Source organism: Sciurus vulgaris (genome assembly GCF_902686455.1).
Source record: "Sciurus vulgaris genome assembly, chromosome: 1".
Classification (NCBI taxonomy): domain Eukaryota; kingdom Metazoa; phylum Chordata; class Mammalia; order Rodentia; family Sciuridae; genus Sciurus; species Sciurus vulgaris.
In genome coordinates, this window is record NC_136461.1 from 114,733,069 (window position 1) to 114,760,279 (window position 27,211).

Genomic DNA, 27,211 nt, shown 5'->3' on the forward strand with positions numbered 1-27,211 from the left:
ATGCATGCCCTAAACATCCCATCTAAACTAACATCCCATTCTTCTTTTTCCTTCCACCCCAGCCCTACTTCCCTGCTTTAGCTTTATTCATATCACTTATCATAACCTTCCAATGTTATCTGTATCTATATCTATATATCTATCTATCTATATTTATCATATATATATATATATATATATATATCCAACACCCAGCTCAATGTCATACATTATGTACTTGTCTATTCATTTATTTCCCAATTGAATATAAACTTTGAGGAGACAAGAACTTGTTATTTTGGTCTCTAGCTTTCATAGATATTCAATGAACATTTGTTAAACAAATAGTGGACTTTCAATAAATATTGGATGGACAAATGGAGCCAAGGGGTTTAAAGGGTCTAAATGAGGCTGTGCAAATAGCAGGGTGATGTATAACTAAGTTGAGGGACCATGCACAGAAAGAAATAAAAGTGGACAGATGCCATTGAGAATTTTTCATGAGTACATTTATTAATTCTGGCTCTCCGCAGGCAAAACAGGACTGTGAGGGGAAGAAAGCACCCTCCTAAGGACATTGCTGGGTGAAAGGCTCTCAGAGAGCTTCCTACTCATGGTGGAGGTTCTTATGGGTTGTCTCAAGCACAGAGGCCACCAGTAATAGGAATTCCTTGAAGTCGACCTGTCCATCTGCATTATCATCCAGATCCTGGAATATTTTGTCAATGGTAGATTGGTCTTTGGTATTCTAGGAGAGAGAACAGAGAACTTGAGTTCAGATCCTTCATATAAAATTCCCCACCCCAACCTTCCTAGGCCACTCATCTCTCAGGACTCAGTTTAGTGAAGTCTAAGACATTAAGTCATTAAGACAGCACTGGGAAATCCAACATGACAAGACAGAAGGTGTAACTGTCATTGCAGGATGAGCCATCCAGGAATCATGCAAGGCTTGACCTGGAAGGTGCTCTGCAGTTCACCTAACCAGCCTCCCCTCCCCTGCATCTTCATACTTTACATGAGGAAACAAATTCTGGAAAGAGGAACTGAGTAAAACCCAACAGGATAGAGAGTATGAAAGATGACAGCAGAGGCCCTATCTCATAGTGGGGGAGATTTACCTTGGGAGCGCAAACTGGGGCTGACCCCACCCCTGTCCTTGTCCCACCACCCTCCCTCAGAATTCACCACTCCTTCAGCACAGGGAGAGGACACATTGGTGACAAGAGGGGCATCACCTACCTTGATGGTGTTTGCAAGGTCCCTTGTAATCAGCTTCTTCAGCTCGCTCTTAGAGAGGGTGTCAAAATCCCCCAAACGAACTGAGTACTGGTGGAAGATGTTGACAATTCCCTCCAGGTGGTCTTCCAGTGTGGGCATCTTCCCAACCTCAGGTTCACCTTCTAGAAGACAAAAGAGGTCTAGCATCAGTTCCTCCTCACACCCCTTAACATCCATTCTCCCCTCTTTCTGTACCTAGAGGTGCAGAAAAAGCATAACAGAAATCTTCCAGATCTACTTGGGGTCTCTCTGCTCCAAGTTTGAACCGTGATGGTTTTTCATTTGTGGATAGGATGAGAAGGAGAAGGACACATAATATTTTGTAAAGTCTAAAAGAATCAGCCTCAGTTGCCCGTGGTGTCACATACCACACCATGCACCAAGGAAGATCATTTACAGGTTATTGCTCACTTAAGCTCACGAGAAGGGTTCTATGGCTGATGATGCTCTTCACTTTCCCCAGATAACAAAACTTTGGCCACACAAGCTCTACAGATGTCACCACCCCAGCCAGGATAAGCCATGCCTAAGGCTCGATCCCCCTAGCACAGCAAGAGCTTGAACTCAAAATGTGTGTCAGCCCAGAGATGCCCAGGCAAGCAGAAGCTTCTGTGATTACAAAGTGACCACCTGCAATCACACTCCTGTGGAACACCTAAGGACCCAGCGAAGGAAAAGACACTTACCCCTCAATGCACGAAAGTGTGGAGCAGTAGCAGAAAGCCAGCACTGGTAAAGAACACAGGCCAAGGAGGCTTTTATAATGCAGTCTAAGCTTCACCTTCAACCTGGAGTCGAGAAATCTCTCTGATTCATATTGAGGCAATTGCTGAACAATGAAGTTGCTCAACAGTTTTGATCCTGTGGTTTTGACTGCAACAGGAGCAGCTCAGATGTCACCCGCCCACCCAACCTGACTCTCACACTCCTCCTCATCCTCAAAGCCACAGCACTGGCCACCCACCCATACTCAGGAGCCTTGCACATTCTCAACCCTGAGCCAGGGCCCAGGCTTCAAGTTCAGCTTCACACCCTACTTCCTACAAAAAAGCTAAGAGCGAATTTCACTGTCTGGAAAGGGAAGGAGGAGTATTCATTGACAATCTATTACAACAAAAGCGAGAATGACAAAATAATCAAAGTATATGTAATTCTGAAAGATGAAAAAGAGATTAGTTTAAAGTTAAAGAAATCTAAATAAATGGAATTTTGCTATTATCAATAGTGATACAGTCATATTAACAAATGTAGCATACCAATGTGAAATGTTAATAATAGAGGAAACTGTATGCCAATGCATAGAAACTGTCTGTACTATCTTCTCAATTTTTCCATAAACCTAAAACTATTCTAAAAGAAGAGTCTGCCAAGAAGCAAAGAGGCATTGAGCACTCAACACACCTTGCTTAGTCTTCAAAGCAGCCCTATTTTTCGGATGAAGAAATTCCCTAAAATGAGAATAGTTTTATTACTATAAAAAACAGTACCTGTTCATTCTTTTAAAAAATGTATATGATTTTTGGTAGACATAGACAATCTTATATCAGACCCTTGTCTTTTTTTCCAATTTTTTTCCTAATACAGTCTCAGTTCTCAATTTCCTTTTCAAAAATTCTTTCCTCAATGCAACCCAAGCTCCCAAAATCACTGTGGGAAAAGCCCTGTGCTGGGCTCAGGAACGGACAGTGTGGCTGCTCTCCCCCTTCCCTCTTCAGGAAGTTCCTCTCACCCCACCTGGACAACCAAACTCATGTTGGTGCTCAGCCAAGGAAGCTGTAGGGGATAAAGGGTTTTGTCATCGAATAAGCACCTGGCACAGTTCCTGGCTGTCAGGGGCTGGCTCTGTCTTCCCCACCCAACAGGAAATCCTTGGGGTCTGGGCCATGCAGAAAGACTGGCGTGCAGGGGAGCCAAAGTTTGTGAAACTACTGTGAACGACACCACAATGCAGGGCATGAATCATTAGACAGAGGTCAAACCCATAGAATGTACAGCACCAGGGCTGAACCATAGTGTAAACCATGGACTTTAATGATAACAATGATCAATACTGGCACATCAATTAACATATGTACACACTAATGTCAAATGTCAATAGGGGAACTCAAAGAAAGTCAGTCAATGGGGCATATTTTGGAACTCTCTGCACTTTCTGTTCAGGGTTTTTGCACGCTCAAAACTAACCCCCCCAACACCAAATAGTTTATTAATTTAAAAAAGTATTGCCACATCTAAAGTCACTGTGTACAAAAAGTAGTGGAATACAACACAAGAATCAACTTTTTAAATAGTCAAGTTCACTTTCATCTCTCCCTCTTTTTTTTTTTAATTGTAAACAAATGGGATACATGTTGTTTCTCTGTACATGGATTAAAGGCGTACCATTTGTGTAATCATAAATTTACATAGAGTAATGTTGTTTGATTCATTCTGTTATTTTTTCCCTTCCCCCCACCCATCTCACCCCTCTTTTCCCTCTACACAGTCCTTCCTTCCTCCATTCTTGCCCCCCTCCCTAACCCTAACACTAACCCCTCCCACCCCCCATTATATGTCATCATCCGTTTATCAGCGAGATCATTCGTCCTTTGGTTTTTGAGATTGGCTTATCTCACTTAGCATGATATTCTCCAATTTCATCTATTTGCCTGCAAATGCCATAATTTTATCATTCTTTATGGCTGAGTAATAATCCATTGTACATATATACCACAGTTTCTTTATTCATTCATCAATTGAAGGACATCTAGGTTGGTTCCACAATCTGGCTATAGTGAATTGAGCAGCTATGAACATTGATGTGGCTGTATCTCTGTAGTATGCTGGTTTTAAGTCCTTTGGGTATAGGCCAAGGAGTGGGATAGCTGGGTCAAATGATGGTTCCATTCCAAGCTTTCTGAGGAATCTCCACACTGCTTTCCAGAGTGGCTACACTAATTTGCAACCCCACCAGCAATGTATGAGTGTACCTTTTTCCCCACATCCTTGCCAACACCTATTGTTGCTTGTGTTCTTGATAATTGCCATTCTAATTGGGGTGAGATGGAATCTTAGTGTAGTTTTGATTTGCATTTCTCTTATTACTAGAGATGTTGAACATTTTTTCATATATCTGTTGATTTCTTGTAGATCTTCTTCTGTGAAGTGTCTGTTCATATCCTTAGCCCATTTGTTAATTGGGTTATTTGTATTCTTGGTGTAGAGTTTTTTGAGTTCTTTATATATTCTGGAAATTAGTGCTCTATCTGAAGTATGAGTGGCAAAGATTTTCTCCCACTCTGTAGGCTCTCTCTTCACATTGCTGATAGTTTCCTTTGCTGAGAGAAAGCTTTTTAGTTTGAATCTATCCCAGTTGTTGATTCTTGCTTTTATTTCTTGTGCTATGGGAGTCCTGTTAAGGAAGTCTGATCCTGTGGGGAGAAAGGTACACTCATACATTGCTGGTGGGGTTGCAAATTAGTGCAGCCACTCTGGAAAGCAGTGTGGAGATTCCTTAAAAAACTTGGAATGGAACCACCATTTGACCCAGCTATCCCACTCCTTGGCCTATACCCAAAGGACTTAAAATCAGCATACTACAGAGATACAGCCACATCAATATTCATAGCTGCTCAATTCACTATAGCCAGATTGTGGAACCAACCTAGATGTCCTTCAATTGATGAATGGATATAGAAACTGTGGTATATATATATATATATACACAATGGAATACTACTCAGCCATAAAGAATGACAAAATTATGGCATTTGCAGGCAAATGGATGAAATTGGAGAATATCATGCTAAGTGAGATAAGCCAATCTCAAAAAACCAAAGGACAAATGATCTCGCTGATAAGTGGATGATGACACATAATGGGGGGTAGCAGGGGTTAGTGTTAGGGTTAGAGTTAGGGTTAGAGAGGGGGGCAAGAATGGAGGAAGGACTGTATAGAGGGAAAAGAGGGGTGAGATGGGTAGGGGGAAGGGAAAAAAATAACAGAATGAATCAAACAACATTACCCTATGTAAATTTATGATTACACAAATGGTACGCCTTTACTCCATGTACAGAGAAACAACATGTATCCCATTTGTTTACAATTAAAAAAAAAAAGGAAGTCTGATCCTAAGCCGACATGTTGAAGATTTGGACCTACTTTTTCTTCTACCTTGTGAATTTTTTCAAAGTTTTAACTTATATCAAACTAAATTATTTCAAATTAAAATAATATAAAAATTAAGTCACCAATACAAAAATGTTATAGCAACAACCAAAAGGACTTTTTTAGTTACCCAAGAAGTAGGGAGGGACATGCCAGCAGCTTACAGTAGGACAGAATGGCAGTCCTCCTCCCCCTACTACCCCCCCACAAGTTCGGTTTTACTTCAAGTTAACCCAGAGCCTGGCTTTGGGTAGTCACTCAATAACTACAAATGCTTTTCTCTCGTCAAGACAGCTTTTCTAAAGTTACCATGTCCAAAGAGGACATAAACTCCCAGATATGCAAGGAAAGAGAAAAAGATGACAGAGTCCCTTTAAAGGGTGTGTGACTGAGTCTAAAGAGATGGGCAGCCTCAGATCGGTTCTGAAGACCAAGCCTCTTAACACATGAGTTTTTGGGGAACAGTCCAGATCCAAACTATAGCAGGTGGGGATGAAGGTGAAGAGGGCCAGAGGAAGCATTCCTTCTTGTTGTTTTAACAGAATAGGTTACAAGCCTTGGTTTTGACCAACTGAATGTCACCTTAAAGTTTTTTGGTTTTTTTTTGTTGTTGTTGTTTTGTCTGTGGAGGAAATGAATGAAGCCAATGAGACAAGAAAGAACTCTCTCTGAGTTGTTTTGGGATGCAAAGCTAGTCACTGGAGTAACAGCTCAATTTTTAAAACAGAGCCCAGAGTTTTCAGGAAGGAAAAGAACAATACCACTTTCCCATCATGCTGCCTGAACTTGGCAGTTATAAAGAGTGAGGAATTTGGACTAGGGTGACCACTACCTGTGAAGTACGTGCACCACATATTGGGTACTTTACCACTTGCACAAGTCTAATGAGACAGAACATTAACATAAGTTTAAGCAAAGCAACTTTATTGGGGGTGGAGTATGAGGATAGAACCCAGGGGTGCTTTACAATGAACTACATCCCCAGTCATTATTTTTTATTGTTGAAACAGGGTCTTACTAAGTTATTCAGGTTGACTTTAAACTTGTAACCCTCCTACCCCAGCTTCCTGAGTTCCTGAGATTACAGGTCTGCACCCAGCTGCATCATTACAGCTCACAGATTAGCAACCATAGACAATAGATGCCTAGAATTCATGGCAAGCTGGTCCCCCAAGGTTCAGGAAAATCACCCAGGCTGGATGGAGTCTCATCTACAACCCATGCTGCTGAAGCACTCTTCCCTGAGTTTTATACCAGGGGCAACTGGAATAGCTGGGTCAGCCAAGGTCATGTGGGAACCTGTCCTGCAGTCCACCCCTCAAGCCAGGTATCCTCCTGCAAAGATAATTCATCTCATATGTCTCCACATCTCCCTAGATCTTACCACATCCATGTGATACTTTGACCCAATCTCAGTGCAAAAATTATTGAGCCATAGCCAGAAGACATCTCACTAGACCCTACCACAGAAGACCCTACCAGGAAGACCCTACCACAAGCAGGACTACCTTGAGCAGTGACACCTTCCAGGATGCCAGCCATCTAGGGAAGAAGGTGCCGAAGAGGCCAAAGAAGGATCCTTCAAATGGCTCCACTGTTTGCAACCAACTGGTGGTGGGAGACTTCTGAGTCTCTCCCAGGATGCCTCTACAATATCTGAAGTGTTTACCCAGGTACAGCAGGAGGTGTTGGCAATAACCATACACCACCCTGTTCTTCCAGCAGATAATCAGAGACTGTTCAGTTACCCATCATCACCCTAGCCAGTGAGTTCAGCAAGTCTTGTTGATCCTAAATAGCCTTGGTGGCAGAGTTGGACATCTCCACCAGAGTCAATGACAAGTTGGGGACCACTTCTCTAGGACATATATGCATCTCCAGGTACAAGGACACAGATAGCAGAATGGAGTCCATGTTGTTGGCCGGGTGTGTCAGGTAACCCTCTGATGTCAGAGTATGAGCATTTCCAGCTTAGAGCACCACTTTGCATAAATATCCAAGAATCCAAAATTGCCAAACATCATGCCCCATCTGAGGGTGACAGACACCTCACAAAGGAATATATGAACCAAGGGAGCGCATGTAACTCTGGTTAGAGAGTGGTCATTATTCTTATAATAATATATAGTGTAGTACAATATATAGTGTAGTACAATATATAGTGTAGTACAATAGTACAAAGCCTGTGTCTTGTTTAGCCATGAATAAGTGACAGAATTAATTTGCAGGACATACATACCCTCACACACCACTGGCAATGTTGAATATCTGTCTGATTTTATATCTATGTTCTAGGTATACCACCCACACTGAGTGTGTCACTCTCCAATCAGAATTGTAGATGGCTTTTGGGACCCGCATCAGACTGGCAATGGGCCACACGTATACCATTCAAGTCTGGTGGGGGAAGTGCTCCAAAAATGGCAGATCCAACCACATTTCAAAGTTCATGGGAACTTCCAAAGCTCCTGAGACTGGAAGGAAGCCTCCTCCACCCCAGAAGGAAGAGGAAATTATTTCTGGGTCAAGCCCTAAGAGCTTAGGGAGATGAAAATGTCAATCCTCTTGCTCTATGTGCAGGAAAATTATCCTTGTCTGAAATATTACTCACACCAGGAAAGACTCACAGTGCCTCAGGCACTGAGATGTGTCTGGGACAGAGGAGAGGACCCAAGGAAGAAGTTCATCTTGGCATCTGTTCTCTCTACTTGTCACTCTGGGCAGCAAAGGTGCTTCAGGGGGCAAAGAGAAAGAGGCTGGAAAGGCAGGCAGAGAGCAAGGGCTGGTCCTGTCCACACACAAGATGGAAAGCCAACTAGAAAAAAAATGTGCACTAGACAGACTCTCTTACTTGTGATAACTCCAAGGATCTCACTTGCCAGATTAGGAAACTGTTGAGTTTCTTAACCTCTCCAAGCTTTCTCATATGCAAAATGGAAATAGTAATTACCTCTCTCATAGGGTTGTTATGAGAAAGAAATGAGATCAACTACCACAGCATCTCATGCTTAGAGCAAAATTATCAACAATTTTGAGCCAGAGCAAAATTATCAACAATTTTGAACCAAACCAAAATTTGATTTGTCCATGAAAGAACTGGCAAGAAAGATTTTCTTTTAAAACCTGATTCAAATAATATTTGGGAATATACAAAGACAGAAAAGGAATGCCTAAGTAAGATTCTTAAGTTACATCTGAGACTCTTCTAACTTTTAATGAGTTGACAGAAACCATGATAGTCTGGGGTTTAGCATCTTAACCAGTCTGCAAAACCCTATTACCCTGTCTAGCAAATAAAAACTGTCCCCTCCTTTTCTCTGTGTGAATGGCTACTCAAACATACTTTTGCTGACCACTATTCTCAAATGTCAGATCATGATGATAAGTAACAAAACCTACTTTCATCCAGATAAACCTGACATGAGATTAAAAACATAAGCATTCGTCATTTTGTCTTTTTCCAGGTTCGAAATTTTGTTTGTTGTTTATACAGATATATAGCTGAAGACTTCCCCTCTTCAGCCTGTTTGAATTCACAATGAAATCCCCCAGTCAGGACACCAGAAAGTGGGCTGGGATCTGGCCCCAACCAAAATGGGCTTGGTTTCCAAGTCGAGGATGTTCAGAGAAGTCTTTTGCATTGGAATAAGCTCTTTTGTTCCATTACTGGTGATCAATTGCCCATTTCCAGATCCCCTCCAAGCCATTTTGGACTTTTTGTCACAATCACTAGGCTGAAATTAAGAGCCTTAGGTGGAGAACCTGGATGGAGAAACAAGATTTCAGGCAATGTCATCTTTTCAATCTCCGGAAATCTCAGTGGCCGGATCTGCCTCAGTTGGTGAGCCAAAGTCTCTTTTGTGGGCTGAAACGTTGCATGAGGTTTCCTGTCAAACTACTTGTTTCACAACTTCCCTCTGCCTTGTTCTTCTTTGGTAGCTGGGGGAAGAGGAAACCAAATCACCTTGCTCTGGCCCATAAGCCCTGTCTGACTCTGCCCAGCGGTTCCTGTAATGGGCACAGTCTTGTTTGCAAGTGATAATCTCCAGAACTGACTCCTCCATGAGGACTCTAAGGACAGCCTCCTTACCTCCTCTTTCTCCAGGCTGCCAGAGCCACTTGGGCTGCCTCCCCTGCCCAACCATAAGCTCGAGAATCAATTATTGGTAGATTGTGTTAATCCAGTTCTTTACAATCAGGGCCCCATCACTTGTGGTGAAACTCCACAGAGCACATGGGCCACCCCATGGGCCCCCTGGATGGGCTCGGAAAAAGCAGACTCACAGGAACTTCAACTAAAGGCAAACGTTATTAATAGTAGTAAATTCTAACAAAGATTCCAATAACCCATTAAGTCCCACGTTTTCAATTCTGTGAATATTTCAATGAAATAGACACACAGGTGCATTAAAAAAAGTTGGAAATAGCAATCTAGAGTTTATGCATATTACTGTAGTAATATTATCATATTACAATGTACTAATATTCTTATTGATATTTTTATATGATTATATAATATGTTATGTACTATATTTAAGTTTTCGGTGTTCCACATCTGGAACAATGTGACAAAATGGGTTAATAGCAAGTCTAACTATGCATTTTCAAGAGCAATCAAAAACACTGGGATATGTTACCCCCTACTTCAACCCTGATACACACACACACACACACACACACGCGCGCACACAACTCATCACCATCACCATTAATGTAGGTAACTAAAAGACAGAATCAGGGTACTCTCTCCTTTTGTGTATTCCTGAATTATCTTTCCACCCATTACAACTCCTCAATGTCGAGCAAGGCCTGGGATGTGGTTCGGTGCACCTGGAACCCTTCTCATCTTTTTTTGCCTGGGCCTCATTTGGGCCAGCTGCTTGCCTTTGAACTACGTGTAGGAGAAAATTATACCAAGATCCCTGTGGTGCCTCTCAGAACCGCATAATCCTTGTTTCCACATTGCAGAGTGTGTTCCAGGCTTCTGACTCAGGTAGAAGCACTAACTTTGAGAATGAAAAAAGATATTCTTCAACAAAACCAAGAAGAAAACAGTTCATTCCCTGGGCCTCCCACTTACCCCAACAGGAGCCCAGCTTTAGGTCCCAATCTTAACTCTCAGCTGGTTCCAACCATACTCACTATTACATCACTGATAATAAAATGGGCTGGTGATGAAAACATTAGTAAATAAGAGTTTAACCTGCTACCTTTTCCTGCTCATTTGCATTTTAATATGACCGAGTTTACCACAAACGAAAAACCTAAAGATCTCAAGTCATCTTGTTGTTTCCTCTGGGGTTCCATCCAGACTCTGACACACCTGCCCTGGGAAACTCAGGGTAAATCCCTTCACCTTTCTGGGCCTCAGCTTCCTCTTCTGTCCACTGGGCAGTGTCCATTCCTATCTTCCTAATACACATACTTTGAGGGTTTGGGTTTTTTTTGTTTAATCTTTTTAAAAAATTTATGGATTCTGGGACTGAGGTTGTGGCTCAGTGGCAGAGCACTTGCCTAGCATGTGTGAGGCACTGGGTTTGATCCTCAGTACCACATATAAATAAATAAATAAATAAAATAAAGGACGTGTGTCCATCTACAAATGAAAATATATTTTTAAAAAATTCTTTTTAGTAATGCATGACAATAGAATCCATTTCCATATAATTAGTCAAGCATGAATATATCTTATTCTAATTCTGACACCCGTGCCTCTCCTTCCCCCTCTCTCCCCAGCCCCTGCTCCCTTCCCTCTCTTCATCTTTCTGCCATTTGCCCACAGTTTTTTGTTTTGTTTTGTTTTGTTTTTTGTTTTGTTTTTTAATTAGTGTTGTGTGGAGGTACGCGGTGGCGAGGTTCATTCATAGAGGTGTATTCATAGATGTGCACAGGAAAGTTGTGTCAGATTCCTTCCACTGTCTCCTTTTCTCTGAGGTTCTTGTGAGACAGAATGGATGTGAAGTGTGTTGTGATATGAGACATATGCCACAAATCCTCAGCAGTGGAAGCCAGGGAATCTGAGTGGCATGTTGTTAGTGGTGGTGGGGAGGGTTTGCCCTCCTGACATCCTGGGACCTTGGCTCCCTCCACTCCTCCTCTTCAGCATGAAGCACATCTGGCTCCTCCAAAGAGCTCTCCCTCTCTCCAGCCCAGAGTTGCCTGCCTTTCTCTGGCCCAGACTTCTGGGGTCTAAGTCATAAACATCACCCCAGAGAGGGTCGAAGGCCCCTGCCGTGTTCATGCAGTGGCCCAGTGCCTTGCATAGTGCAGGAGGACCTCAAGCCAGCCTTCCTCTCCCAGGGCACAGGCACCTCGGCTCCCAGAGCAGGATGGTCGTGCAGGGCTGCAGGCAACAGGAGAGGAACTGATCCAGCTGAGACACCACCTGTCCCCTCAGAGTCCCACCACCCACCCAAAACACACCATAGAAATACCTGACCTTTCATGACTAAAAACCAGCAGCCAGGCCCTGTGTTCTTGCCTTTCTGGGGTCTCTGGACCCTTTTGAGAGTCTGATGAAAGCTACAGAGGAATGTTCTTCTGCACAACCCTCAGAATGCTGCTTCCAACTTCAATTCTGATTCAGAGGTGCATAGACTGGTCAAGTTAAGGACCTTGTTTAGTGCTTCTGGTGGCAGCTCCCTACCCTCTTCCCCTCACTGACACCTCCGCGGCAGCACCCAAATGAGGACAACGACAAATTTCCCAAGCCACAACTTGGAAATCAGCCCAGGAGTTAAGCTCTGGTAAAAGGCACCCCTTCATCTCTGGCCTTCCCATTTTATAGGCCTTGAAAAAATCCACAGATTAATGATTGGGAAACTATTTTAGATAATTCACAGATCGCCAGAGAGGAAAAGCCCTCAGGGCAGCATTTGAATAACCTATTCTTGGAGTTGAATTTTATTAATAGATTAGCCTATCTGCCAATTCCTATGACATTTAATTGAGTCAGGAGATTTGAAGTGAAAAGGGAGGAAAATCTTCCAAAATCCCTAGGTTCAAACTACAGATGTGGAACCAGGGATCTCTCCTAGTGTCGTTAAGGCAAGAATCTAAACATTATCCACCAGCAGTCACAGAATCAGCACCCGCCCCACCCCTCACACACACACACACGCACACACACACACACACACACACACACACATCTCCATACACACTCCTATGTAGCTATCTCCCTAATTTCCCTAGAGCCACATCTAAAACATTTAGCTGGAAACTAAAATTTAACTTGAAGAACAGTATTAGTTTTTCTAACACCACCCTTTTCCCAAATCACTCATTTGAGAGGAACTAATAAAATCATCATCTATAGTGTTATGGACTTTTTAAATCCTTAAGTTCTAGGATGAATTACTGGAGACCACGAGCTAGAAGAGACTCAGAATAACTTGGGGAGTGAGTGAGGAGGAAACCAGAGGAGTGGCGAAGCACTGAAGGCTTGTGAGCGGGCAGGTGGCGGGGTGGCAACAGCTGAGTGTCTTCTTCTTCCTTCACCCCAGGAAGCTCATTCCACAAGAGAAAAGCAAGAGACAAAGAGAGGTCTGAGGTATTGGTAACTTTATTATCCTGCAGGTACACATCCAGGGGCCCAGGCCCAGGGCCTGACAGCTCTGCTACTCTCTGTGTGAATCTTCATGGGCTGCCACACCCACCTTTATCACCAGTGCAAGGAACTCCTCGAAGTTAACCGCATTATCTGAATTGATATCCAACTCTTTGAACCAGGTATCTGCACTCTTTTTCTGTGAGGATGGAAGGGGAAGAAGCCAGAGTATAAAGATCTCAGAGAAAGCTGAAACGTGACTGTCTACAGAGGGCAGTATGAACCACTAGTGACCCCTGGGGGCATTATCAGAGCCAAGCAGAGACCCCCAACCATACTCAGCCCCTCCTCACCTTCATGTAATGAGGACACTCCTTAGTCAGCAATTTCTTCAGGTCATCCCTGTAGAGGGCATGGTAATTCCCCTTCTCCAGGGAGTACTTGTGGAAGACATTAATGAACGAGTTCATGGCGTTCTCCAGATCAGTCAGCATGGTGCCCAAGGATCTGTTCACCTGAGGGAAGGAGCCACATGGGGAATCCTGAGGCGGAGATGGTGCACTTCCCCATGAAATAGTGAAGATCAGAGAGACACTCAAAGGACTCTATCCCCAAGTGATGACTTGATCTGTTCTCTACCGTCCAAATAATTAAACCAGCAGATGCCTGTGGCTCTGATGGGAAAGGTGGGATGTGGGTATAGAAGGGAGTCCTCTCTCTCTCTCTCTCTCTCTCTCTCTCTCTCTCTCTCTCTCTCTCTCTCTCTCTCTCTCTCTCTCTCTCTCTCTCTCTCTCTCTGTCTCCCTCCCTCCCTATGGCACCATACTCTGCCAAAGAAGTCCCTGCTTAGGAAATGAATGTGCCCTCACCCACTGGACAAAGCTGGAAGCCTCCACTTATCTTTGTCTCACTCTTCTCCAAGAGCACTGGCTCTTAGCTGAGATCTCCCAAGCTTCCTCTCTCACCATAAGCTACTTCGCTTCCCCAACCTTCCTCAAAGGGAAACCTACGGAGTAGGGCAGAGCCAAGCAGTACCACTTACCAGATGTCCCTGAAACCGGTTGACAAAGGACCTTCAGGACTGAGTATCTGCTCCCTTTTATAGCGGGAGGCTTGGCCAGCTGCCTGCAGCCTCAGGCCATTCAGAGAGGCTGCTTTCTTGCAGAATTGCTCCAGCCTCTTGTTTCCCAACCAGGTGGGTGTGACAATCATTGTGCACAGTGAAAATTTCTGAGGGGTGGGGAGATCGGGAAGTGGAAGACAGAAGACTTTTGCTGGGCTGCAGGGCCTGGGGGAGAAACAAAGAAGAGGCCATGGCAAGCACTGCTTTTCTGGGTCCCTGGAACCCCCTCCCTTACTCCAGCCACACTCACTCCTAAACCTTCTCCAATGTTGCTGTTGCTAATTCCATGCCTTGCAGCCAATCTTTGCACCTCTGAATCAGAATTGAAGTTGGAAGCAGCATTCTGAGGGTTGTGCAGAAGAACATTCCTCTGTGGCTTTCATCAGACTCTCAAAAGGGTCCAGAGACCCCAGAAAGGCAAGAACACAGGGCCTGGCTGCTGGTTTTTAGTCATGAAAGGTCAGGTATTTCTATGGTGTGTTTTGGGTGGGTGGTGGGACTCTGAGGGGACAGGTGGTGTCTCAGCTGGATCAGTTCCTCTCCTGTTGCCTGCAGCCCTGCACGACCATCCTGCTCTGGGAGCCGAGGTGCCTGTGCCCTGGGAGAGGAAGGCTGGCTTGAGGTCCTCCTGCACTATGCAAGGCACTGGGCCACTGCATGAACACGGCAGGGGCCTTCGACCCTCTCTGGGGTGATGTTTATGACTTAGACCCCAGAAGTCTGGGCCAGAGAAAGGCAGGCAACTCTGGGCTGGAGAGAGGGAGAGCTCTTTGGAGGAGCCAGATGTGCTTCATGCTGAAGAGGAGGAGTGGAGGGAGCCAAGGTCCCAGGATGTCAGGAGGGCAAACCCTCCCCACCACCACTAACAACATGCCACTCAGATTCCCTGGCTTCCACTGCTGAGGATTTGTGGCATATGTCTCATATCACAACACACTTCACATCCATTCTGTCTCACAAGAACCTCAGAGAAAAGGAGACAGTGGAAGGAATCTGACACAACTTTCCTGTGCACATCTATGAATACACCTCTATGAATGAACCTCGCCACCGCGTACCTCCACACAACACTAATTAAAAAACAAAACAAAAAACAAAACAAAACAAAACAAAAAACTGTGGGCAAATGGCAGAAAGATGAAGAGAGGGAAGGGAGCAGGGGCTGGGGAGAGAGGGGGAAGGAGAGGCACGGGTGTCAGAATTAGAATAAGATATATTCATGCTTGACTAATTATATGGAAATGGATTCTATTGTCATGCATTACTAAAAAGAATTTTTTAAAAATATATTTTCATTTGTAGATGGACACACTTCCTTTATTTCATTTATTTATTTATTTATATGTGGTACTGAGGATCAAACCCAGTGCCTCACACATGCTAGGCAAGTGCTCTGCCACTGAACTAGAACCCCAGCCCCAGAATCCATAAATTTTTTAAAAAAGATTAAAAAAAAAACCCAAACCCTCAAAGTATGTGTATTAGGAAGATAGGAATGGACACTGCCCAGTGGACAGAAGAGGAAGCTGAGGCCCAGAAAGGTGAAGGGATTTACCCTGAGTTTCCCAGGGCAGGTGTGTCAGAGTCTGGACCGAACCCCAGAGGATCCAGTTCTAGAACTTGTTCTGATGAGAACATGACTGGCTGAAATTCCTCTCTCCTTGTTTCCTTTAGTCATTAAATATTGACCAGTGCTTCACCAGTACATAGGCCATCAGCACCACCTTGGGGAAAAAGATGGCATTGTCCTCTCTCCCTTGGATTTCCACAGCCCTCTGGGCTTCATTATGCCACTTATTTTATAACAGTGTGACTTTGGGCCACTTACTTACCTGCTCTGTGCCTCAGTTAAATCAATTCATAAGTAGAAATATAAAATAGAATAAACCTTCAGCCCATAGAATGAGAGAATATATTTGTAAATTGTGTACCTAATAAAGGATTAATATCCAGAATATAATAAAACTCTTGACAACTCAGCAAAAACAGAAAAAAAGACCCATAAAAAAGTGGGTTAAGGACTTTTAAGATATTTCTCAAAAAAATGTATACAAATGGCCAAGAAGCACATGAAAAATATGTTCAAAATCACTTATGATTAGGAAAATGCAAATCAAAACCAGAATGAGATACCACCTCATACCTGTTAAGACAGCTACTGTCAAAAAACAAAAAAAATGAGCCAGGAGCAGTAGCACATGACTGAAAGCTACTCAGGAGGCTGAGGCAGGAGGATCACAAGTTCAAGGCCACCCCGGGCAACTTAATGAGACACCCTGTCTCAAAAATAAAAATAAAAAGATCTTGGAAGTATATTTCAGGGGTAAAATGCTGTGGGTTCAATTCTCATAAGCCAATTCCAAAAGAACAAAAGTCAAATGTTTTCCCTGATAAGTGGATGATGATATATAATGCGGGGGTGGTGGGGGCAAAAGAAGAATGGAGGAACTTTAGATTACATAGAGAGAAATGGGGCGGGTATGAAAGATGGTGGGATGAGACAGACATCATTACCCTATGTACATGTATGATTACAAGAATGGTATGAATCTACGTCATGCACAACCATAGAAATGAAATGATGTACCCCATTTGTGTACAATGAATCAAAATGTAGTCTGTAAAAATTAAAATAAATAAATAAATAAAAAAGGAAGAAAAACAAAGTAACAACTGTTGGCAAAGATGTCGAGAAATTGGAAAGCTTGTGTGCTGTTGATGAAAATGTAAAATGGTTTGGCTGCTATGAAAAACGGTATGATGGCTTCTCAAAAAAACAAACATATAATTATCACATGATCCAGTAATTCCACTACCAGGCATATAGCCAAAAAAAAAAAAAAAAAAAAATGTAAAATTTTGGGCCGGGGATATAGCTCAATTGGTAGAGTGCTTGCCTCACAAGCACAAGGCCCTGGGTTCAATCTCCAGCACCGCAAAAAAAAAAAAAAAAAAAAGTAAAATCTTGAAAAGAGATTTGTACACCCATGTTCATAGCAATGGTATTCACAACAGCCAAGGGGGAAGGAATGCAAGAGGACATCAACAGATGAGCGGATAAACACATATGCCTGTACAATGGATTATTATTTCAAAAGGAAGGAAATCTTTTTTTTTTTAACTGTAAACAAATGGGATACATGTTGTTTGTACATGGAGTCAAGGCATACCATTTGTGTAATCATAAATTTACATAGGGTAATGTTGTTTGATTCATTCTGTTATTTTTTTTCCTTCCCCCCACCCCTCCCACCCCTCTTTTCCCTCTATACAGTCCTTCCTTCCTGCATTCTTGCCCCCCTCCTTAACCCTAACCCTAAACCTAACCCTAACCCTAATGCAACCCCTCCCACCCCCCATTATATATCATCATCCGCTTATCAGCGAGATCATTTGTCCTTTCGTTTTTTGAGATTGGCTTATCTCACTTAGCATGATATTCTCCAATTTCATCCATTTGCCTGCAAATGCCATAATTTTATCATTCTTTATGGCAGAGTAATATTCCATTGTATATATATGCCACAGTTTCTTTATCCATTCATCAATTGAAGGACATCTAGGTTGGTTCCACAATCTGGCTATGGTGAATTGAGCAGCTATGAACATTGATGTGGCTGTATCTCTATAGTATGCTGATTTTAAGTCCTTTGGGTATAGGCCAAGGAGTGGGATAGCTGGGTCAAATGGTGGTTCCATTCCAAGCTTTCTGAGGAATCTCCATACAGTTTTCCAGAGTGGCTACACTAATTTGCAACCCCACCAGCAATGTATGAGTGTACCTTCAAAAGGAAGGAAATCTTGACGTATGATACTATATGGATGAAACTTAAGGACATCATGCTAAGTGAAATAAGCCTATCACAAAAAGACAGATGCCCTATGACTCCACTTATCTGAGGTAACTAGAGGAGTCAGATTCATAGAGACAGAAAGTAGAATGCCCAATTCCAGAGACTGGGAGGAGGCAAAGAGAGGGTTGCTCTTCAATGAGTCCAGTGTGTCAGTTTTGCAAGATGAAAAGAGTTCTGGAGATTGGTTGTTCAACAACGTGAGTGTACTTAATACTGCTGAAAGGTGCACTTAAAAATGGTGGGGACAATAAATTAGTGTTATGTATGTTGTACCATAATTATTTTTGGAATTTTTAAATGCTTCCACCTACAAAAAAAATCTTACCTTGTGAGGATTAATAATAGGTGCAAAAAGCTTATGACTTATTCACTTTTCTTGGCTCATTTTGTCCCATCATTCCAAATGTCATATTTGCCCAATTTTCTATTTATAAAACTATGTTGTCCCAATGTCCCTTTTATAGATTTATGGGCCAATCTGTGTTTTCATTTCCTTTCTTCCTCCTTCTCCTCCTCCTCCCCATCCTTCCTTTATTTGGTTCTGGGTGCTCTATCATGGAGCCACATCCCCAGCCCTTTTTATTTTGAGTAACAGTCTCACTAAGTTGCCCAGGCTGGCCTCAAACTTGTGATCCTCCTGCCTTAGCCTCCTGTGTCACTGGGATTACAGGCATGAGTCACCATACCCACCCAAATTTTTGTTCTTAATGATAATAAAGAATATATAAGTTCTAGATCATAATATCCAACCCATTTTAATACACCTGTGTCAATTTCACTGAAATATTTGCTGAGTTGAAAATTTGGGACTTACTATTGTGCATTATATTTTAATAAAAGATTTACACACACACACACACACACACACACACACACACACAAATGTTTAGTGCTGAGATCTGAAGTGTTCAGTGCTGAAGGACAGCGTGGGAGCATGGGCCATGATTCCTGCCCCAGGCCTGTGACTGATTCTCTAACTGTATAGTGAACACTCCAGAGCCAGACTATGCATCCTTGCCTCAACAGGATCCAGTACAGTTCCTAGCTCACACAATAGGAGTAACCATAATTGATAATAAAAATAAATAATTGCAAAATCACACCTAACATTTGCTTGGTCTGTATCACATGTCAGGAACTGTCTTACATCAATTCATCTAACTCTCACAATAATCCTGAGTTATGTACTATTGCATTTTCTATTGTACAGATGAGGAAACTGAGGCCCACGGACAGACACAACGATGAGATTCAGGATATGTTGTGACAGCATCCACTTCCTGTCGCTGCCTGGAATGCTTCTTCATCCTTGTGACATCTTTCTCATCTTTCCCAGCCCAGCTCTGAGTCCACCTGATCCCCTACATCCCACATACCCGGGTTCTCTCCTCTGTGCCCTTCTCCATCACAACATTGACCCTGCCTTATTAGGATTCACCTGTTTGTTGTCTATCTTTTCTTTGATTCTAGGAACCCCTCTAGAAGAGAAACCACATTAATTTCCACACCTCTAGATGTGGAATATTAATATTTAGTGAGAAAATAAATGATTGCACAATTGAATTTTGGTGGTTTCTTCACCCAATGCAAAAATTCCCTTTATTATACTTAGCCTTTTGGGGAAGAAGGCAGGGTATATAAATCCATCAACCAAATGCATTCTAACTTCCTTGACAAGAGGTAAATCAATCTCTAGGTAAGAAAATAGTGCCCTTTCTGCCATATGTCATGACAAGTTTTCAACCAGTGATCAGCCCATAAATTGCATATATTATTCTTCAGGGACTATCCTATATGACCTGCCATACATCACCTTATCCCAAAGTGTCACATATTTTCAAAATGTGTTTACATCCACTGACTGACTCATTTGGTACTCCCAGCAACCTTAAAAAAGTGGGTGTTACTGGTATAATTATCCCTGTTTGACAGATGGAGAAACTGAGGCATAAGGTGTTGTTTGAGGTCCTCCTCCAGGAAACTAAAGGCAGTCATGAGTGCTGGTTTCCTTCTAGCATCCTGTGCGGACTGGCCAGTGAGACTATGAACTGTCACCCACCAAAACATACATATAGCCCTCTGAAATGTTAGACTCGGAGGCTTCAGAGTGTAGAATACGAGCTGAGCCCGCAGAATATGGGTGCCAAGAATTGGGTAAACATGTTGGGGAAAAGGTAGAACCTGTAATCAGCCTGAGGGACATGGGGCAACTTAGGGGAAGCGGAACCTGGCGTGTTTACAGGAAAGAGACCAATCCCCAGTATGTGTCCTAACAGACCTGACTCAGCCCATTCCCCCAGGCTGAGGAAGTGAAGACAGAACCTGCAGAAGTGGTGGAGAAATCCCCAGGAAGGGGATGGAGGGAGGCAAAAGGGACTCACCCTGAGTGCCCTTGTTAAGTCCTCAGAGGCCAGTGGAGCCCAACACATCTCAGGTGAGACAGGCAGCAAGGCCTCTCCCCTGGATCTTGAGGAAGAGTGGTCTGAATAATTCAGTCTCCATGACAGGACTAAGACTTGACCAAGGGGTCCTGCAGAAGAGAGAGTCTTGGGTCTCCAGTCCAGCAGACCCCTTCCTGTTGACACTTGCTGAGCCAAACCTGTGCTGATGCTGGTTTAAGGGCACGATCAGGACTGGGAGAGTGAAATAGAACTACAGTGTAACAGAACATGCCCCTTGAGCAAGAGGAGCACAAATTCAAAGCCAGCCTGTGCAACTTAGCAAGACTGGGTCTCACAATAAACAGGACTAGGGATGTAGCTCAGTGGTAGAGTGCCCCTGGGCACTGAAAAAAAAAAAAAAATGCCCCTGGATGGGAAAAGACCAAGAGAAATGGGATGCAAAATCCTTCCCAGAGGTGAACAATGCAATGATGTCCTGTCATTCTTTTAAAATCCATCCTTTTGATCACAATAAGCTCAGGACACCAGCTCCCAGATTCATCCTCAGAAAAGAAAGTCCACCAAGATGAGCTCCAGCAGGGCCTGAAGGCAGATGAAACCCTCCCTGCGGAATTCTGCCAATTCCTAGGCTCCAGAGGAGAGGGAGACGAAAACAACACAGATGGGGCAGGGACAGGTCTCTGTTGGGAGGGTTCAGGGACCACAAGAGGGCTTGGAGCCTTGAGTCATGAACAACTCAGAGACAGGAGTAACACCCACATCCATCATTATGTTTTATTAGTAAAAACCAGACCTAACCTCTCCTCCTCCAGGAAGTCTTCACTGCTTGACAGTCTCCAGGTTCTGCTCATTGCTCTTCCTATGACAGGTGTCTACCATTCTGCCAGGCTTGACCATCAACTTTGGCCCTGTCTCCACCTCTGACTCAGCATGTACAAAGCCTAATGCACAATCCTCCCTGGCACACTGGCTCCCCACCCCAACACCCAAAATGCCAGTGCCAATTACTATCATCATCTTCCCCTGTCATCAATGCTTGAAACATTGGCCTCGTTCTGGATCCCTCGGCTCCCTCAGTTTGTCACCAAGGTCTGGGGCTTTGATGTTCCCACTTCTCTTGTGTCTACTCCCTCCTTTGTATCCCTGCATACAGACTTTGACCTTGTCCTCATTGCCCTGTGCCCAGGCTATGCAAGAGTCTCCTAATGGAGGGGCTGGGGTTGTGGCTCAGTGGTAGAGCGTTTCCCTAGCATGTGTAAGGCACTGGGTTCCATCCTTAGCACCACATAAAAATAAATGAATAAAGGTCAAACAACAACCAAAGAAAATATTAAAAAAAAAAAAAAGAGTCTCCTAATGGGTCCCTAGCCTCTCCCCTGTCTGATCTATCCCTGTGGCCCCCAGGTAGCTTCTGAAAGTACAGGGATGGTCACGGGCTCCCCCACCTTAATGAGCCACTCAGGGTTCCATTACCTAAAAGAGTGAGTCCAAACCCCAATGCTCAACTTTCCATGACACCCAGAATTTTGTCCTGGGTCTGGGGGTCGTATCTCAGTGTTAGAGTGCTTGGCTAGCATACACAACCAGGCCCTGGGTTCAATTCCCCAGTACCACATGAAAGAAAGAAAGGGGGAAGGGAGAAAGAAAGAAAGAGAAAGAAAGAAAGAAAGAAAGAAAGAAAGAAAGAAAGAAAGAAAGAAAGAAAGAAAGAAAGAAAGAAAGAAAAAAAAAGAAAGAAAGAAAGAAAGAAAGACTACCCAAAGGACTTAAAATCAGAGTACTACAGTCACGCAGCCACATCAATGTTTATAGCAGCTCAATTCACAATAGCTAGATTGTGGAAGCAATCTAGATGCCCTTCAACAGATGAATGGATAAAGAAACTGTGACATATATACACAATGGAATATTATTCAGTCATAAAGAAGAATAATATTATGGCATTTGCAGATAAATGGATGGAATTGGAGAATATCATGCTAAGTGAAATCCCAAAAAACCAAAGGTCAAATGTTTTCCCTGAAAAGTGGATGATGATATATAATGGGGGTGGATGGGAGTGAGAGAAGAATGGAGGAACTTTAGATTATGTAGAAGGAAATGAGAGGGAGGGAGGTATGAAAAATGGTGGAATGAGACAGACATCATAACCCTATGTACATGTATGATTACACGAATGGTATGACTCTACATCACGTACAGCCATGGAAACAAAACAATGTACCCCATTTGTGTACAATAAATCAAAATGCAGTCTGTAAAAAAATAAAATAAATAGTTTTTTTAAAAAAAGAAAGAGAAAGGAAGGAAGGAAGAAAGAAGGGAGAGAGGGAGGGAGGGAAGGAAGGAAGGAAGAAAGAAAGGGAGAAAGGAAGAAGGAAAGAAAGAAATAAGGAAAGGAGGAAGAGAGTCTTGTCCTGCTCACCTATTCAAACAGAGTTGAGTTTATTCTCCTTGGATATTCATTTCCAGGCAAACTTTCTGTTGTCCTGGACATACCACACATGTCTCCACTGCTGTTCCCTCTTTTAAAATGCGCTCCTCTCCCCACCCTGGTCCCTTCCCAAGCCCAGGCCAGTCCCTTGATATACAGGGTCATTGAAGCTCTCATTCTGAGTAGGGACACCTTCAAAAATGGGGTCCATGTTCAGTGTTGTCCTGCCCACATGGCTCCCCTTCTGTCCCATATGTGCACAGAGAGAGTCAGTAACACAATTGGTGAGGCATGGCTTCTTTATTAGAGGGTCACCTGCCAAAAAGAAGAGCCTCCTTCTCACCAGCTGATAGCTGAGGGCAGGGGCTGTCTCCCCACCTAAACTAGAATATATGGGTTCAGGGACTGTGACTCCCTCATCAGACAGGGGCACTTTGAAGGCAGAAGTTGTATCTCCCATCCAAAATGAGTGCTCCCCAGCAACCAAATCTTCTCTTTTGGACCTTTTGGGGATGCCCAGAACCATAAGTTGCCCAGAAATGTGTGTGAGATTGTACATGTACGTGCTCACGCACACAGCAGAGCTCTCCATCAGCAGCCTGGAGTCAGGTCACACTTCCTCCTGGAAGCAGGCTCCAGTGGGCAGGAGACTGCTTGTCCTCCTTCTAGTACAGACTATGCTGGGTGCAGTAATGGGCACACAGCTGTTGGTGGTACTGCAGGTGGTAATCTTTCACCAGCTTGCCCAAGATGTAGAGGAATTCTTCAAAGCAGACCTGGTTGTCCTTGTTCTTGTCTGCTGCCCGGAACAACTCTGTGATGTAGTACGGCTCCTTCCGACCCTGAAGAGTGGGCAGAGGGTCAACCACCCACCAAGCATGCAGCCCACCCACCAGGCCTTCCACCACCTGCAGGGTAACAGCAGTGTGCCCTGTCCACAAGGGCCTTGCAGGAAACACTTCACTTAAATAGTGACTAGGACACCCACATGCTGCAAAATCGGGTTGAAGATGGGTGCCTCGTGTCACTGGAGCAGCATGGACACAAAAGGAGGAAGTAAACAGCACTGTTCGCAGACTGAGTACAGGCCCTGGTGGTGCTGAGCAGCATGGTGCCTTCAGGCACACTCTGTGTCCACTGTCAGTGGCTGTGGAAACCTGGTGTCCCAGCTGTACTGCAAGCTTCCCTGGAGGGACACCCAGCAGGCTTCCTGAAGGCAAGGTTGTGTCTTCTTCTTCCACACTGGGAGCTCCCCCAGAGCAAGGTCTACCTGTCACTCATATCTGCATCCCCAGCAGAACTGTAGAGCCAGCACCAAATGAGGTCAGGTGTTTGCACATTTCAGTATCTGCCTAGGAATTGTTAATGACACTTTGTCATGTCACCTACATAGAGAACAGAGGGAAAGGACAAAGCCCTGAGCCTTGGAGCTGTCTAGGATGTGTCCCACATTCCTGATATGGCTCTGAGACTGAGGTTTTGGGATTGATAGAGGAGAGGAAAGCAGCGTTTGAGGAAGAAGGGACAGCATGAGTAAGTCAGCGGTCCAAGCACAGCAAGGAGATGGGTCAGGCAAGGTGGGCACGGTAGACAGCAGGCAGTGGCAGGTGAAGCAGGTTTCAGTAAGATTTGTCTGGCAGGAATGGTTGCTCCAACACAGTGTGGAGTATTTGGGAAGCATTTAGGGGAAGGAGGCAGTTGCATGGGGCAGCTGTGGGCCTGGAGGGCAACCCTTCATCCCTGCCGGCAGATTCCTGGTCTCTCTCCCCTCACCGCCTACCACCTGCTATTCCTATAACCCTATTGCCTCCACTCAGCCGATTCACCAGAGAAGAGCTGCAGGCTTCCCAGCCTCCTTCACCTGTGCCACTTTCATCAACTGCTACCTGGGCCCAGGTGTTTGTCCTCAAGGGCCCTGTACTTATACCTAAGTGCGACTGTGAGCCCCATGTATGGAGGGCCTGGGGGAGTGGTCTAGGCACAGCCCCACAGTTTTCCCTGGAAAGAAATGACTAATCACCCCAGCTCCCCTACTCAAAGCTCTCAGAGGTACGCTCCAGTCAACAGAGAGCAAGACTGTCTCCTCTGCTCTTTCCCAGTTAGTAGCAGAGATGACCTTGAGTCAGTGGTTGAATCTGATATCTCAGATGAGATGACTGTTCAGAATTGGGAGAGAGGGCAGAGGGTAGCACCCACAAACACTCCAGTGGGCCTTAATGTCCCCAAGGATCTCTTGGGCCTGGTAACAAAAGGTGGGCAGGCCCTAAGGGGTGGGTTGGGCTCAACCATATCTGAGAAACTCAGGGGAGAGGAGGTGGAAGGGAAAGTTACCTTTTCCTACCCCTACCTGTCCTCAGGTAAACTATGCTCCCCTACCAGCCCGGGGGGCAGAATGAAAGGAAAAGGAGCTGGGGCTCAAAGGGCTTGGTGAGGTAGTCCAGGGCTTGGGGCAGTCACTGACAGAATGGGCCTGTGAACAAAGGGAAGAATTTAGGGCCTGTACTCAGCAGGCAAGATGGACAGAGGGATGGACAGTTTGAGGGCTAGGTCTGAGTTTCTTGGACTGGAGTGAGCCAGGCAGAGAGGGAAGGACAAGAAGTAAGTCTGGGCAGATCCTGCCCTCCTGTACTCCCTCACTTCCCTTTGGAGAGTCTCAGGGACATCAGCTCCCTTCCCAACCCTCACCACTCACTTCCAACACTCCCCTCAAACCCCATAACCAACCCTACAGCCATCCCCTCTTCATCCCCCACCCTGATCCCAGACCCTACACACCAAGGTCTCCATGAAGCGGGGTACATTGTCCATGAGCAGGGCCTTCAGCTCCTCCAGGGACAGGGTCTCCACGTCCCCTTCACGGGCTGCATACTGGTGGTAGCAGTGGATGATTTGGAAGAGGGATTCCTCCACTGGTGTGTCTGGCATGACTTCTAGGTCCCAAACTGGGACAGGGTTCAGATCTGGGGATGCAGGGGTAGAGCAGCTGGGGAGAGTGGAAGATCTGGTCTGGGTCAATCTACAGCAGAATGGATGCTTCCTCCCAGAGCCTTCTGCCCTCCTGCTCCTGCCCACACTCAGCACCTGGTCTCAGGCATCTTTCCTGCAATCCACCTGGCCCCTTGCAAACTTGACTCAAACTCACTGCCCTACAAGAAGATTTCCAGCAAAATTTCAGGACATAACAGTGTCCCCTCACTTGGACTAAATAGGACAGGCATCCTGGGTGCAGGAGCTGTGTCCTCCTCCCCGCCAAACCACCTGGGTTTAAGAGTCACCTGCAGTCAAAGAATGAGCAGATACTAAAGACTTTTTGAAACAAGACAGTGTTTATGTTGCTTACAATGGAAATTTTTAAATCCTTGAAAAGGTAGTATCCCCTTACATTAACAGTTTTGTGCCACAAGCACAATAGTAAAAAAAAATTGTAGTACTCGGGAAACCCAGCCCTGTTCTTGCATTTCTGCTGTTTTCTTTCCCGCTTAAATATACAGACAACACATGCACTGACATCTTTGCCCTACCATCCCCTTGCTGCATGGACCTCTCTAGGAGCTGACGTGCCAACAGAACGTGCCTTCCACCCTCCAATCCAATGGCCGTCCCACCACTTCTATGCAGACCCCACCTGGCACTTTGACACCTACGACCTGCTGCACCCCACTTCCTATGGAGATGGAGATGAGACCCCAGTTTGGGGAATCCAGCTGTCCTCCCTGAATCCTGTGCAGTTGAGAATCAAGACCACATTCCTGTACCTTGTCTCAGGTGCTGCTTCTACACTTAAGGAACCTGCCAGGCAACAAAGCCCATTCTACACATTATCCCATTTAATCCTCACAATGACCCTAGAAGGTGGGACCCATTACCCCCATTTTCCTGGGGAGGAAAGGAGATGAAACCCAAAAGGGTTAAGAAATTTCTCAAGATCACACAACTGATCCACCTGGAGTCAGACCCAAACCCATGTCCTTGGGAACAAGCCCAAATGCTGCTTTGCTTAGGGCCTCACAGTTACGCTGTTGGGACACCCATCCACACTGCATTTTCTCCAAAACAGGTAGGCTGTCATCTCTGCTCTCCAGAACCTACTCACCCAGCACAGCCCACCCTTCTCCTGTGGTTCTCTTAGAAGAGATGCTGACCTGTTGCTGTTGGAGCCGGGCTGCTCCAGATTCCCAGTACAGCCTTTGTTGATCCTGGAGAGTCCCAAGCTCAGGCAGGAGGCAGTTGTGTGAGCAGAGGACCCCTGACCAGGCCCCACATCCTGCGCATAGCTGGTGCCTCCAGTTATGCCAGTGTGTGCTTCTCCCCAGGTTCCTCAGCAACTGGATGGAGCCTCAACAGCATTCCTGAGATGACATCACAACACTTATTGCTAAGATGAACTCATCCAGTTTCAGGGACCCACCTGCCCCCGAAGCAGGATCCGTAGCATCTAAGAAT

General features: G+C 44.7%; 3 protein-coding genes across 4 annotated transcripts; all 3 read right to left on the reverse strand.

The window, feature by feature from the left end:
• Window positions 1-463: 463 nt before the first annotated feature.
• On the reverse strand, window positions 464-2,096 carry LOC306654764 (protein S100-A12-like). The gene is made up of 3 exons (XM_079128619.1): window positions 1,947-2,096; window positions 1,222-1,382; window positions 464-727 (listed from the first exon to the last, which is right to left on the reverse strand). Exons 2-3 carry the CDS (start codon window positions 1,357-1,359, stop codon window positions 587-589), a joined length of 279 nt encoding a protein of 92 aa, XP_078984745.1. The 5' UTR covers window positions 1,360-1,382; window positions 1,947-2,096; the 3' UTR covers window positions 464-586.
• A 10,856-nt stretch (window positions 2,097-12,952) lies between these two features.
• Window positions 12,953-14,135, reverse strand: S100A8 (S100 calcium binding protein A8). Its single transcript, XM_079129611.1, has 3 exons — window positions 13,998-14,135; window positions 13,309-13,470; window positions 12,953-13,154 (listed from the first exon to the last, which is right to left on the reverse strand). Exons 2-3 carry the CDS (start codon window positions 13,447-13,449, stop codon window positions 13,026-13,028), a joined length of 270 nt encoding a protein of 89 aa, XP_078985737.1. The 5' UTR covers window positions 13,450-13,470; window positions 13,998-14,135; the 3' UTR covers window positions 12,953-13,025.
• A 9,119-nt stretch (window positions 14,136-23,254) lies between these two features.
• Window positions 23,255-26,954, reverse strand: LOC306659745 (protein S100-A15A). Of its 2 annotated transcripts, none has more exons than XM_079137476.1 (3): window positions 26,862-26,954; window positions 25,544-25,728; window positions 23,255-23,610 (listed from the first exon to the last, which is right to left on the reverse strand). In XM_079137476.1, the coding sequence occupies exons 2-3, from the start codon at window positions 25,691-25,693 to the stop codon at window positions 23,434-23,436; spliced, it is 327 nt and encodes a 108-aa protein (XP_078993602.1). In that variant the 5' UTR covers window positions 25,694-25,728; window positions 26,862-26,954; the 3' UTR covers window positions 23,255-23,433. The 2 variants fall into 2 exon arrangements, with proteins under 2 accessions (XP_078993602.1, XP_078993601.1); XM_079137475.1 differs by having other exon boundaries at window positions 25,544-25,751; window positions 26,911-26,941.
• Between the last annotated feature and the right edge of the window lie 257 nt (window positions 26,955-27,211).